The sequence below is a fragment of the Galeopterus variegatus genome, unplaced genomic scaffold, assembly GCF_000696425.1.
Source record: "Galeopterus variegatus unplaced genomic scaffold, G_variegatus-3.0.2 Scaffold4184, whole genome shotgun sequence".
Lineage (NCBI taxonomy): Eukaryota > Metazoa > Chordata > Mammalia > Dermoptera > Cynocephalidae > Galeopterus > Galeopterus variegatus.
This window is the reverse complement of record NW_007730295.1, coordinates 88,711-103,254: the sequence shown is the minus strand read 5'-3', so window position 1 is coordinate 103,254 and position 14,544 is coordinate 88,711. Positions and strand designations below refer to the sequence as shown.

General features: G+C 36.8%; 1 protein-coding gene across 3 annotated transcripts in view; it reads left to right on the top strand.

Moving 5' to 3' along the window:
- Window positions 1-14,544, top strand: part of CDCA2 (cell division cycle associated 2) — a 49,016-nt gene that overhangs the window by 31,133 nt on the left and 3,339 nt on the right. For 2 of the 3 annotated variants that reach the window (XM_008586950.1, XM_008586952.1), the window contains 4 exons: window positions 946-1,034; window positions 1,970-2,107; window positions 10,378-10,549; window positions 13,034-14,453. In XM_008586950.1, the coding sequence (XP_008585172.1) occupies window positions 946-1,034; window positions 1,970-2,107; window positions 10,378-10,549; window positions 13,034-14,274 (1,640 nt within the window). In that variant the 3' untranslated portion in view covers window positions 14,275-14,453. Of the gene's footprint in view, window positions 1-945; window positions 1,035-1,969; window positions 2,108-10,377; window positions 10,550-13,033; window positions 14,454-14,544 lie in introns of those variants that run through there. The other variant, XM_008586951.1, reaches the window with a different exon arrangement.

Sequence of the window (14,544 nt, the reverse complement as noted above, 5' to 3'; positions counted from 1 at the left end):
TTGTCCCTTTCCATTCCAAGTCCCATATTTTATAATCACCAATATTTAACTTCCTTAGATGGGTGCCCCCATTTTTCAAGTTGCTATAAGCAGTAGATTTGGCCTCTCAACTCTTAAATATCAATAATAAGCTCCTATTCACAGTTTGCACAATTGCAGTGATCTGGATTATTAAGGGTCATACTTAAAATATACAAAATTTTTCATCATTATTAACATATATGCCTTTTGCTGTTTTCAGCACATGTACTTTGCAAGACCTCTGGGTTTTTTATGGTCATGACAAGGCACAGAGATTTCTCCCAGTTTTCTTGACAAAGAAAATATCATGGATTGGGCATTTGTGATGGAACTTTTATTCATGTGTTCCCCCTGGTTTATCTTTTAATGGCTTCCTGTTGACAAAACCCAAACTTATTAGTATAGAATCCAAGCCTTGTATTATTAAGTTAGAACTAAAATTTGAACCATAGTCTATCATGTTCCAAAGCCCATGCTTTTAAACTCATTATACTGCCTTTTATTTATACCATTAAAACTGATCAAATTGAAATTTTCCTAAACTTTGTAAAATTAAATAAGGTATTTTCATGGTTATCTTAATACTCTTTATTGCAATGTCATTATACAAAAATGTATCTTGGAATAAATGGATATCCATAAAGATACATGCATTTATTTTAATATGATTTAGTCTATCTTAGCGTGGTAATACGGTAAGCAGGCATCATGGAAAGTGTTGAAAGTTTTGGGTATTCAGTAAATTTACAGTTCTAAAAAAAATATTTGGATCTCAAAATGTATTCCTCTTGATAATTAATTATTTATATTTAGATATGATATTAAAAGCAAAGATGGATATCCAAAAGACTATTCAGTGTTTCCAAAAGATGACGCATATTTTTGTGTGAGCTACCCTGATTTTACTTCTGTTTTGCTTATCAGGCACGGATACCTTTAGTTCTTCAAATAACCATGAGAAAATATCCTCCTGTAAAGTTGGTCGAATAACACGGACTTCTAATAGAAGAAAGGTAAGTGTTTATATTTAGCACAATATACTTGTTTTTAAGTCTTGCAGTATATTTTTTTCTGTTTGTAGGATCAAATGATAATGGGTAAAATCTTGATTTGGTCAATGTCATTAAGACCTACTACCTTATCCTACCTAGCATATAACCCAGGATAATGTTTTCCTGATTTGATTTTAATTAATTTTGCTATAAGAAAAATCCAGTAAAACAAGATGCTTTCAGAGGTACTTTAATATAGAAGGTAATCTGTTTGAAAAGTTTGTTTGGGATCTATGTGATTTTATGAATTTCATTGAGGTGAAAGTAGAGAAGATCAGCATGGAATTAAAAGAGCCAGAATATGATATAAATATAACCTTTTAAAACTGTGCTTCAGTTTGTTTATTATTTAACACTGGGTTTCAACTTGGAGTTATATCTAAGCATAATTTCTGTTGAATATATGTCTTTTGCTATTATATTAAATTAGTTAAAATTGGATTTTTATCTATAGCATTGTAGTGGAGAAACATTCACTGTCATATGGTTTTTAGCTGATATGGTTGGATAATAAACCCAGAATTCAAACTTAGATAATCTAACAGTTTGTGATTTTTTTCTGTAACCTGAGAGTAGTTAGGTGTTAAATTATAGGTTCTCAATAAATATTTGATGAGTGAACAGGTCAACTAATTCTTAAGTTGCTTTTTCTTTCTTCCTTAATATAATTGGGCAGTATACATATGCTTCTGGGTCTGTGTTTGATAAATCAGAAATTGGTAATTACCGTTTCCTTCATTCGAATTTTGATTCACATGCTTCTGATGGAATTTGTGAATTAAGAAGAAATATGATGTAAAATGGTAGAAGCATCATGAGAAAAAAAGTGAGAGCTATATGTTAAAATGTAACTGCTTGTGGACTATCGGTATCCTTACTTTAAATTTTCTTTATAGCAATTGATCAGTTTTGCAGAAGAGAGTGTTTGCAACTTACTTAATACAGAAGCTCAGCCTTGTAAAGAAAAGAAAATTAACAGAAGGAAGTCTCAAGAAACCAAATGTACAAACAGAGCACTTCCTAAAAAGAACCAGGTAAGCATGTATATAAAGATATAATAAAGTATAGAAGCAGTGTGTTCCTTTGTTGTATGGTGAGGAAAATATACAAACAAAATTTTTTCCAGTTAATATTGAACCAAGATTATAAAAATAATCTTATCCCAGAGTACAATGGGCATAAGAGGTTGTATATTGTTAATTACTTGAGAGACATTTTGCACCTTCATCTTGTGTAGCGTACATCCAGCACAGTAAATAATAGGCACTCAGATGTGAAATTGATTCTCATCTTTGATTCTAACATCTCACCCTATTGGGAGTCCTCTGACTTTTTAGAAAGGGATGAGTGTGCCATCTGCTACTTGTTGGACTTGTCCCATATTTAAGCAGAGATTTAGAAACTATTTCTCTTTCTTCGTCAGCACTTCAGTCATCCCAGATGCCTTCACCATCCGTGTGGTTAGTCAGTCTAACACCTGAACCTGGTTCCTTTCCCCTCCCCACTTCAGTGATCTGGACTTCACTTGTCTCAAGCCACCTACTCACTCCTCTGCCGTCACCTATAACTTGCTACTACTTCACACCTTCCCAGTTCTAATGATACATATTCATACAGCTCATCTTCTGGCCCCAATCCCTTGTCTATTCTGCTTGCTCACTCCCTGCTCATGTGTTCTATAATAATTTTCTGGCTCCTCTATTTACTCTCAAGCTTTTAGGTACCCCTTGATTTTGTGTTTCCCGCTTCATCCCTCCAGCAAAATTTCAACTCTGCATTAATTTTTCCTCTCTCATCTAATAGTATCACTGGAGAGACTCACATGGGGCGGGGGTGGGGGGTACACTATAATTTCACTGTTTCAAGTATTATCTGAAGTCCAGTCTCATTCACCACCACTTGGCCACTTCCTTTTAATGATTGTTCCAAGGTATCTAGTAACTTAGTCCCTGCTCTCACTTGACGTCTCAGCAATACTTGACCTAACCAAACACTCCTTTATATTCTCTGTTAAAAGTTCATTTTCTTCCACCCATCCTGAAATGTTTGTATCCCCCAGAGTTCTACTCTTTGCCCTTGTAAATTTTTTATTTTCTGGGTAATTTCATATGCAGCATGGTTAGTGACCAAATTCAAAGACCAAATCTTCCTGATTGAAAAATATATATTCTATTGGACATCTTTTCTTAGAATGATCCTATAAGCACTTCAAAATCAACATTTCCAAAACTAAACTCACAAATCTCACCCCCCACATACATCAACACAAAACATTCTGTAAACTTCTCTCTTCTTCCATGAAATAAAAATATTTGCCTTTCTTGGTTGAATAGCACAAATATCAATAAATCATCAAATCCATCAGAAACTGGGTGTTTTAGTTTCTTTTGTAGGTCACACATTCTTTTGATAAAATGCTGAAAGGTCCTCTTGCTGAAAAAATGTACATAAAATCAAAAATATGCATATGGCTTATTACTGCATTGGAAATTGATTTTCTTCATGCATACACTTAAAAAAACTGTTACAAAGAATATACACCTATTTCTTTAAATAAAATCAGTGGACAGAAAGTTCAAGAAGGATTGAGCATTAAGTTGCTCCAGTCCCTCCCAGGACTAGGCTGAATAAATATAATTTATGTAATAAAGGGATAGACTTAGAATAGCAATAAGAAGAGGAAGAGAATGTGGAGGGGTCTTAAGCAACAGATGACAGCCTTCCATAAATTTCTGGATGACAAAGCATGTGGGAGCATGTTGACAGGTAAAAGAGGTAGAAAGATTTATAGTCGGGAATGTGCTAGGAGAGAGACCTGGAGAGCCCGCTGATGGGAGTTCCAAGAGACTTGGCCCAGAATTGGCAGATACAGTGGGTGGTGAGGGTGAGAGGTGGTGTGAAAGACGTTAACTGACGTCCTGTATGTGGAACAGTCTGCACCAGTTAGCATCCCCACCCCCTTGCCCCCCGCTCAGTTGTTGTCAGCTAGGTTAAAGTCCTGGTTCTGGCGTTTAGAAATGTCCCACAATCTTGACAGTCAGCTCTGGCCCTGAAGCAAGGCCCAACAATCAACACTTCCCTGTCCTGCCCTGCCCCACACAGAGTGCCCAGGTAGGATTTCCATGCAGGAAAGAGACTGAGCTTGGAAAGCAGAAGAAACCTGTACCAACCTATCCAATCTTTTCTTAAGAATCAGACAAATGAGCAGAACAATAGCATGAAAGAGAAAAGACCAATATTAATGAGTCAAAAATCTGACCCCAGAGAAATAGGTTATTATTCAAAGAATAGAAGGAAACTTCATATATATACACACTGACACGAGTGTGTGTGTATATGTATGTATGTGTGTATATATATATATGTACATATATTCATTCACGAATTCTGAAATACTCAGGTTTAAGGGAAAAAACTTTATAAAAATAAGAAAGGGAAGCAATGAAAAAGGAACAGAAAAAAAGTAATTGCAAAAGTATGAAATTTAGTAGTTGGGGATCTGGATGGTTATCTCAGTTGGTTAGAGCATGCTAATAACACCAAGGTCCAGGGTTCGATCCCCATACCAGCCAGCTGCCTAAATAAATAAATAAATGAAGTAAAATTTAGTAGTTGGACTAGAGAATATCGGTAAGGAAAGCGTCCCAGAAGGTAGAGCAAAATAAAGGCAATCTGGTAATAAGAGACATGGAAGACCAATCTAGAAGATTTCATAGGAATCTCAGAAATAAAGGAGAACATGGAATGGAAGAAATTATCCAAATCAAAGAGGAGAATTTCCCAGAACTGAAGAAAGGAGTCTTCCAGTTAAAAGAGCTACTGAATGTCTAGTACAGTGAAAAAAAAGGCCAGGACTTAGACATGTCAGTGTGAAACTAACAGTAAGGATAATGAGACGTGGGCTTTCATACAAGGAAACAGTGGAATCTCTCTGCTGAGCAGCAGCCTGATGCAGGAAGATCATTCAACAAGACATTCAAAGCTTGGAAGGAAATGTAATTTCAGCCCAGTATTCTACACCCAGCCAAAGTGTGGAGGAAAAATAAAGACATTCAGAACTCAGTTATTCTCCTTTCTTTGGATGTCACTGGAAGAGACACTCTGGCAAAATGAGGAAGCAAGCTAGAGAATGCAAGACTCGATGGATGTGAAAGTACAGGAGAGCAGTGCCAGGGGAATCACTGATTGCATCTGCTCAGCCAGCCCAGAAGAGCAGCCAGTCCACATTGGAGCAGGAAGAAAAAGTTCTCCAGGAGGAAGGTCACTGGAGGGAAAAACAAAGACCTAAGATTGCAAAAGTGGAATATGTCACATAAGGAACAAAAAATGTAATGATATGCCATTTCAAATAAAAGTCTGCATGAAAGTTTTGGAGCAAATATGAAGCAAACTACTAGTTTGTGTGATTTTAAGCAATAATGGAGTATAAGGAAAAGTATATTTTATAGTGCCAGGAATTATCTCCTACAAGGGGCCCAGAGGAAAGGAAGGAAATATGCGCTCTGAACTTGGCAGAGCAATGAAAAATGTTTGCACAGTCAATTATGTCAATGCTGTTTGTTTTTAACTACGGACATAATTGAAAAATTAAAATCAATGAGATATCACCTCACACCTAGTAAAATGGCCATAATCCAAATGATGAAAGATAAGTGTTGACAAGGATGTGGAGAAAAGGGAACGCTTGTATACTCTTGGTAGGGATGTAAATTGGTACAGCCATTATGGGAATCAGTATGGAGGTTCCTCAGAAAGTTAAAAATATAACTACCATTGTGATCTGGCAATCCCACTACTGGGTATATAACTGAAGGAAATAAACTCAGTACATTGGAAAGGTGTGTGCACTCCCACGATCATTGCAGCACTGCTCACAATAGCCAAGATATGGACTCAACACAAGTGTCCATCAATGGGTGAATGGATAAAGAAAATGTTGTATATATATGTACATACAATGGAATACTTTTCAGCGTTAAGAAAGAAGAAGTCTTGTCATTTGTGACAACATGGATGGCTATCATGCTAAGTGAAATAACCCAGACACAGGGAGACAACTGCATGATCTCACTTGTATGCGGAATCTAAAAGTCAGAGTCAAAGAAGCAGAGATTAGGGTGGTGGTTGTCATTTTAAATGTTCTTATCACAAAAAAAAAGTATGTGAGGTGTTGGATATGTTAATTAGCTTGATGTAATAATTTCACAATGTATACATATCAAAACATAGTATTGTACACCATAACATGTAACTTTTATTTGCCAGTTATAGAAATGATATTTGCATTTGTCAATCAAAGATGAGTGTAATCAAGCATCTAGATCTAGTTACCAGTTCACAGGAAGTAGAGGGGATAGAGGAATGTAGTGACACACTGTGACTACCGTCAACCAAATCCAGAGTTTGGCTCTTTCTACAGGATGGATGCTTTAGTTTATTCACTGAATAAACAGCAACAACAACAAAAAGAACTGTAGAGTTAAAGAGACTTATGAGGCATATCAGCCAGATGGTGGAATGTGTGGAGATCTTACTACGATCCTGATTTGCACAATTGTACTAAGAAATTTATGGGTCAAATGGAGAAATTTGAAAATTGCTGTCATTATGGTTTTTTTGCGTTCTGTTTATTAACATTTTTATTTTGAGATCATTTCAGATGCACATGCTATTGTAAGAAGTAATATGGATGGATTGATTCCAAGTACCCTTTACCCAGTTTCCCCTAATGGTGACATCTTGCAGAACCCTAATATAATACAGTATCACAACCAGGGTATTGATGCAGTCAGGATGCGGCACATTTCCATCACCACAAAGATCCCTCCATTGCCCTTTTGTGGGCACATCCCACCCATAACTGTGCCTCATCCCCTGGCAACCATGAATCTTTTCTGCAGTTCTATAACTTTGTCGCTTCAAGAATGTTATATAAATGAAGTCATATACCATGGAACTTTTGGGACTGGCTTTTTTTCACTCAGCACAATTCTCTGGAGATTTGTCTAAGTCATTATGTGTATCAATAGTTAGTTCCTTTTTAGTGCTGAATCATATTTGTCATTGTTTTTGAAAAGAAAAAGAACCTTATCTCAAAGACCATAGGATTTTTAGATATAATGATATAATGTCTGGGATTTGTTTTAAAATAATCTGGGAGAAGGGGATTATAAATGAATGAATCATGATTTTTATATATTAGTAATTGTAGTTGATGGGCACATGGGGTTCAATATACTATTCTAATTTCGGGGTACTTAAAATTTTCTGTTATAAAAAGTTAGAAATTTAGCAGTATGAGTATGAACCCCTCTGGAGGGAGCTAGCCACAAGAAGTAAAAGTGGAACCAGTAATTAAGTAAACATCAGGGGTAGGGAAGTGGGCACTTTATCATTATAAGCTCTCCTGCCCAATGTGATTTTTTGCCATGTGCATGAATTTAAGTAATTTTAAAGCTGTTTTCTGAGAACTATTTTTAAAAGTTTTAATGGTGCAAATAAGGTAAAAGATATACATTTACTTCTGTTCACGACCTTCACTTTATGAGAAGTACTAGCAATGTTACAGTGAATGAGGTTGCTTTAGGTTGTCCTTTGTCTGCTCCGAATCATAAACCAACCTGTTTCGGGATCACATGGCTTCTCTGATGTTTCCAATCATATGTGCTTCTTTTGTTTATTATATTACAAACAAGGCTTTGGTACTGGGGTAAATTGAAATTTTTGACAAGTTTCTAGCCTTTGCTGACGAATTCTTATTATGGATAAGAACAGCACTGTTACATATATTTTCAGGACAGACAGACCTGAGGTGCTTTAATTATTTATGTTTTTTGGGTGCACTTCTATTGGCCCATGATAATGAAAAAACAGAATTTTAATTTTTTAACCACGTTTAGCAAATTTTATGTAAGTTTACCTTTACTTGTTTTTCTCTGGCATTCATTTATTTGCTCATTCATTTCTGTTGAGTGGGCACTATGTGCAAGGCACTGCTGTAGGCACAGGGGACCTGTCACAAATGAAGATTTCCAAAATCATGCCAAAAGGGGATTTCTTTTTCCTTAGCTATATATCAGGAACTATTCTAGAGGTTATAACCTGGTGACATTGACCACTGTATATTCACTGACCATGTAGGGCCTGTGCCCTACAGTAATACTAATGGTATAATTTCATATTAAAAATTAAAAGTATGTGAGGTAATGATTATGTTAATTAGCTTGATCCAGCTATTCTATGATGTATACATATATCAAAACATCATGTTGTGTGTCATAAATATATATAATTTTTATGTGAATTAAAAAAATTTTTAAAAATATTTTTCCCATATCAATTCTCAAAGTGATAGGAAGGGATTTGGAAGAACAAGAATAGCTAACACACAGCTCTCACTGTGGATCTATCCCCGTGTTAACCATTTCACTCGTTTAGAACTCACCACAGCTTTATGTGTTACATGCTGCTGTGAATCCCATTTTACAGAGGAGGAGAATGAGGTACAGAGAGTTGAGGTGACTTGCCTAAGATTGTAAAGCAGATAAGTCAGGATTTGAACCCAAGGTATCTGGCACCAGAGGCTAAATGTTTCTCTTTTGCAAATCATCTATGAACCCCAAGTAAAGGTTTTTCTTTTCTCTTGGCTTCCACATCCGTTGACCAAGCCAGCATTTCTCCAGCTGTCCCATGGAATGTCAATAGATGTTCCATGAAAAAACATTTAGTGGAAAAATATTTAACCCAGCGTTTTCCTAATGTGTATAGAGATTATTTATACTGAGGACTTCCCAGGAAATTTAATGTTACATGTATATTGTAAATCACCAAGAGGAACATTCATCTTGCACAGTTCTAAAATTATTTTTCCATGGAGTGTTTTGTTTTTATAGGGTATCTGTAGATATCTCAGGGAACACAGAGTTCTGTGCCATTTCTGTACTCTTGAATCTTATCCATTCTTTCACGTTTATTTCACCTAAATCTTCCATGCTGTCACCCACATGGTCTTTCTTAAATGTAAGCTCGAGTGCTGTCACTTCCTACATCACCATGCAGTGAGCCCTCATGAGTCTCATTTGCGTGCAAAGGCCCCATCTCCTTCGTCAGCTTCTTCAGCCACTCCTTCCTGGATCCATGACCCCAGACTGCCACGTGCAGCCCTTTTGCTGGGCCAGGCCGCCCACTTTGAGCTCGTGAATATGCCATCCATTCCCTTCCCTTTGAATCGCCCTTCTGCCCCACCCCCATGATCAGTCAGCCAGAAAGTTCTGACTTGTTTGAGATTTGACTCAGATCTGTGTGTCCTGTCCTGAATGCTATCATCAGCCAGGTATCCACCCTCTCAGTCCACAGAGTCTGTCATGGTACGTATTTATTCTAACTATTTGCCTTTATACTAGGAGCTCCTTAAAGACCATATCCTATTTGTTTTTAGATCCCACACCTGGCATATAGCAGTTTCTCAAAAAACATTTGAAGGAATTCCACTTTCTGGGAGCATTCATTGTTGAAAACATGTTTATGTTGACCTAAAGTCTGGTTCTCCGACATCACCAGATTGAATATATTTCATTCCTTTTTCTCATAACAACCTTTCTAGCATTTCAGTACAGTATTTGAGTTTCCCTGAAGATTTTCTCATGAAATTTTTTTTTAACATAGAGCATTATTTTTCAGTTGCTCATATGGCACTCAGAATTGAACATAATACTGCATTCTGGATATTATTAAAGCAATTTTAATATTTTATGGAAACTCACTTTTTCTATCAATTATTACCAAAGTTTTGTTCCTCATTTTCTACTTGTGCTTGTTAAAATCCATCTTATTTTGATATGATTAATGCATCTGTTATTTGAATCAGTTCAGCTAGCTTTGCACACACACACACAAAAGTCTCCCACAGCCTTTCAGTAGATAACTCATGCTAGGTTAATCCTGAGTCATCATAACTACATCCTAGTTACATATATCTCATGTTTAAAATTTGTCCAACTCTGCCTGATCTGATCTACTTCTTTTCACTTATCCAGGCAAATGCTTTGTGAAAGAATAGAAAGCCACTGTACAATTTATAAATTGAATTCTGCTTCACATTTTACTTGACTTTATATAAGTTACCCCCGACTCAAATACATAAAATTTTAAATGGAATAACTGATCTTAAGTTTTTCTGTAAAATTATCTTTAAAAAGAAACACTATATGAATACTCATTAGAACTGTTGTAGAAGCTAAAAGGTCAAAATTGTACATGGTGCTACATCTTTCTCAATTACAGTGTTTTAAATACATTTTCTCAGGTTTTAAAAAGGTGCAGAAAGAAGAAAGGAAAGGGAAAGAAAAGTGTCCAGAAATCTTTATACGGAGAAAGAGACATTGCTTCTAAGAAGCCCCTCCTTAGTCCAATTCCTGAGCTACCTGAGGTCTCTGAGATGACCCCTTCCGTTCCGAGCGTCCGAAGGCTGTGTTCAGGTATCCTCTTTCCTGTTCGTTATGTTTTCTCTCTTCTCTTCACCCTCTTTGCTGCTATCTCACTCTTTTTTCCTGTTTGCTATGTAAAGAGCACATAAATAAAAATCACATCATTTCCTCATATTACCATGAGAATTTTAAGTGGAGGAAGCAGTAGTTTGTAACTTTCAGGTGGCTCAGACCATTTTCAAAATCTGATAGAAGCTCTGGATTCTCTCCCCTGGGAAAAGGCAGGTGCAAGATTTTGCCTGTAATTTCAGAGGAAATAATTTCTGTTCATCCCATTTCTTTTCACTTTTTAAAGCATTTTGAAATGAATTCCATTTGGTGGTGTAGGCCATCATTAAAAGCGAGCGAGGTGAAGGCTCATCATAATTATATTTTATATAAGGATAAAGACTTAAAAAATTTTAGAAACTTACCTCATTATGTTTCATTAGAGTTGATACTACTAAGTACTGTCTAGAAATGTTTATAGATTTCACTTCATTACCTCAAAAGGTTTGTCTATTAAGCAAAAGTCAAGTGGTTGATATCCTGGTTAGATAAATGTCTTTTGATTGCTTCTGGTTTGTAATGCCCAAGTTTTAAACTGACTAAATCATGCTGAACATAATAAGGATATGTGCCAATATGGTGAGTTGATTTTTTTTGTAGAATCATTTAAAAAATATCTGCCTTTGTCAATGATCAGATAGTATATATAGCCTGCCTTCTACTTGCAATATACTGTATAGGATTTATAAAAGACTCAAGGATGAATGAGGTACAAGGGTACTTCAGAAAGTCCATGGAAAAATAGAATTAAAAGACAATGAGAATCTTTCCATGAGCTTTTTGAAGACACCTCGTATGTGCTACTGTGGACTCTTGGCTTCTGCGCACTTCTTAACTTCAGGATAGCATGAGAGTTTAAATCATTGATCACCCCCCAATCACACACACCAGCTCATGCTCTTCTCCTGCCACTGCTTCTTCATGTGGGGTGTCTTGGGGTGGGGGGCTCCTATCCATCTCTTTGTAATCTGGCCTAATGCTGCATATCTTTTGAGATTTCGCTTTCCTATCTGCCTTTCCAGAACACTCTGCCTTGCACCTTTTTCGCCCAGTTCTGCGATGATCTCTTTTCTGTCCATCTCCTCCCCATCCAAGCTGCAGTCTCCTTAAGAGTGGAAACTGAGTCTTGTTGTCATTATACCCTAGTTCCTAGCAGGAATTTTTGAAAGATGTTTAAACAGTAGCTGTTAGTATAGTTTTCCATCTTGCATTCTATTAGAGAATTTTTTTAAAAACTTCCAGAAGCGTTTTTTATCTATAACCGGTGGTATTACCTCCTATGAGAGTTTCAAGTAGTTTTTTTCTTCCTTTCTCCCCATCTTATCTCTCTGTCTCTCTTCCTCCCTCCCTCCTTCTCCCCCTTTCTTCTCTAGTATGTCGAATTTTATGAAAAATACATAAATGTTAATTTTTAAAGCTGTATAAAGAACCCAACTGACAAATTAGTTAATTGGCATTGAGTGGACCCTGAGATATGTTAATCTCTAGCTTTACATGAGGCGATTTTAAGTACTCTAATTATGCATATATTTTCAAATTGAAACATTTTTTAGACTTTTGGCTCAGCTTATGTTTTGTATATCTTTCAGTTTTTTGTTTAAGACATTTTTTTATACTCATCTGACTGGCCAGTGAAAAATGTTATTATCTGAGATAACAGGAGAGACAGCATCTAGTCATCCTGAGATTTAGAACTCATGAAGCCTCAATTCATTTAGGCTGTGTTGCTTACCAATCTTAATACCTCGATGGTGGGGGTTTTGGGGTTTTTTTTTACATGTGACTTGCCAGAAACCCATGAAAGAGTGCTCATAGCATGTCTTCCTGGGAGATGCAGTTTAGTCAAAGATTGAGGAATAGGGGTAGATTTTTCAAATATCGAAACAAATATGGCTCTGAGAGTTCGGTATACTTTACAGTATATTTTTTTTAACAGAGGGCATGAGACCTTAGTGTCGTCAGGCATGCCTCTTTAGCTGCTAAGTCCTCAAATTATCCAGAATTCCAAATTTTCACTCCTCTGTTTCAGAAGATACGTTGATAGAAAAGTTTCAGAAGCATGAGGTTGCCCCATTTCCAGTAATTCATTTTAAGGGAAAGGGGAATATGGCTGCCTCGTGTTAGTGGCCCTTGTTGCGTGGGAAGTTAGTTGGAACGGAGAAAACAGCTCAAGATACCAGGCTCATTTTCATGGTCTTTATTAATGTGTGCTTTATAACTCATGCATTGATTACCTATTTTTTTAACCTGTGGGAAGAACTAGTAGAGAAGGAGGACGATGACAGGTGGGGACAAGTACAGTGTAACATTTGTAGATCTTGTGATTTTTGAAACAGAATACACTGGGGCACCTCTTCATTTAGTAAACTTAAAGTTTATTTCCATTGCTACTTTTTAAGTAGTTTTAAACTTATTTCATGCACACAGATGATTTCAACTCAAATGGTAAAAATGAAGAAGTGAAGCTTCCTAAAAATCCAGTTAAAAGAAAGAATCTCTTGCCCAAGAACCCAGAAGATTTGCATACGAATCAAGGCTTTGATACTAAATACGATGTGCCTGAATTCTGCTGCTCTTACATCAAAAGCTCCTCATCTCTTGGTAATGTTACTTTTGACGGAGATCCAAATACAAGTACTGTGGATGTTGATGAGAATAAAAATATTTCAAAAGCAGAAAATAAGTTGGAAAGTGAAAATAAACCAAAAAGTGGGACTGAGGCTGAAAATAGCCCTATCTCTTGTACTTCTGGGACAGGAGGACACGTTGTATCCGATAACCCAAAACCTAACTTTATGCTGCAGTGGCAAGAATTTTCTGCTGCTAATCAAACTTCGGAAAACCTTTGTCAAATCTTTAAAATTTCAGAAGATATAAAGTGTGAAAAACAGGATTTCTTAGTAGCTCCAGAGGGGAAACTGCAGTGCAATTTAATGCCCGACTCACAAAGAGAATTTAATTGTTTAGAAGATGTCTTACTTGAAAATATAAAAGAATCTAAAAGTCAAAGTGAAGATTTGGGAAGAAAATCCTCTGAAAGTAGCAGCTTTATGAATCGTAGAGAAAGGAAACATAGAAGACGCTCTATGTGCTGTTTTGATGCTCAGAGTTTATCTTTGGAAGAAAACAGAAATCACAAGCCTTCCTACAGTGTGGGCAGCTCTGTAGAAACCAGAGAAACCAGTTTAGAAAATCCCGAACTGTACAAAGATTTATCTGACGCCATAGAGCAAACCTTTCAGAGAGCAAACGGTGAAACCAGAGTGCGACGTAGCACTAGGCTCCGAAAAGATTCGGAAAACGAAGGGCTTGTGTGGATTTCGCTTCCATTTTCTCCCACTTCCCAAAAAACCAAAAGGAGGACAATATGTGCATTTGACAGCACAGAGTTTGGAAGTGTGCTTCCCAGGAAAGAAAGAGTGTCCTCTGGGCAACATCAGTGTACGGTGCTGTCCGTCCCAGGTACAGAGAGCAGCGAGAGCTCTGCCGTTCGTTCTTCTGATCCACCTGGGGAGAGGAGGGAGAGCTGCTGTGCGTGGACACTTGCAAATGCTGGCACGACTGCTCAGTCCAGACGCTGCAGAAGAACCACCCTTCTCTTCCAGAAGGGAGGACGCTCTCTAACTGACTTGGAAAGCATTGAACCCAGCGGAGAACTAAATCAGTAACTACATTTCCTGCAGAGCATTTTGGCAAGAGAAGGTAACCATCCACACCTGAAAGATTCATTCCTACTACTTCCCATCCTTTGTTCAACTTTGAAATTTAAAAATTTCAAATAAATGAAATCATTTGAGTCGAACCTACTTTTAAATAGAAATAAACGAATTTCTTTATCATTCAAAAAGAAACATTCTGTTAAGTATGTTCTCTCTCCCCCCCCCCCCCCCCCCCCCAGATAGTAAATGCTATATTAGTATTTTACTTAAAGGGTTGTT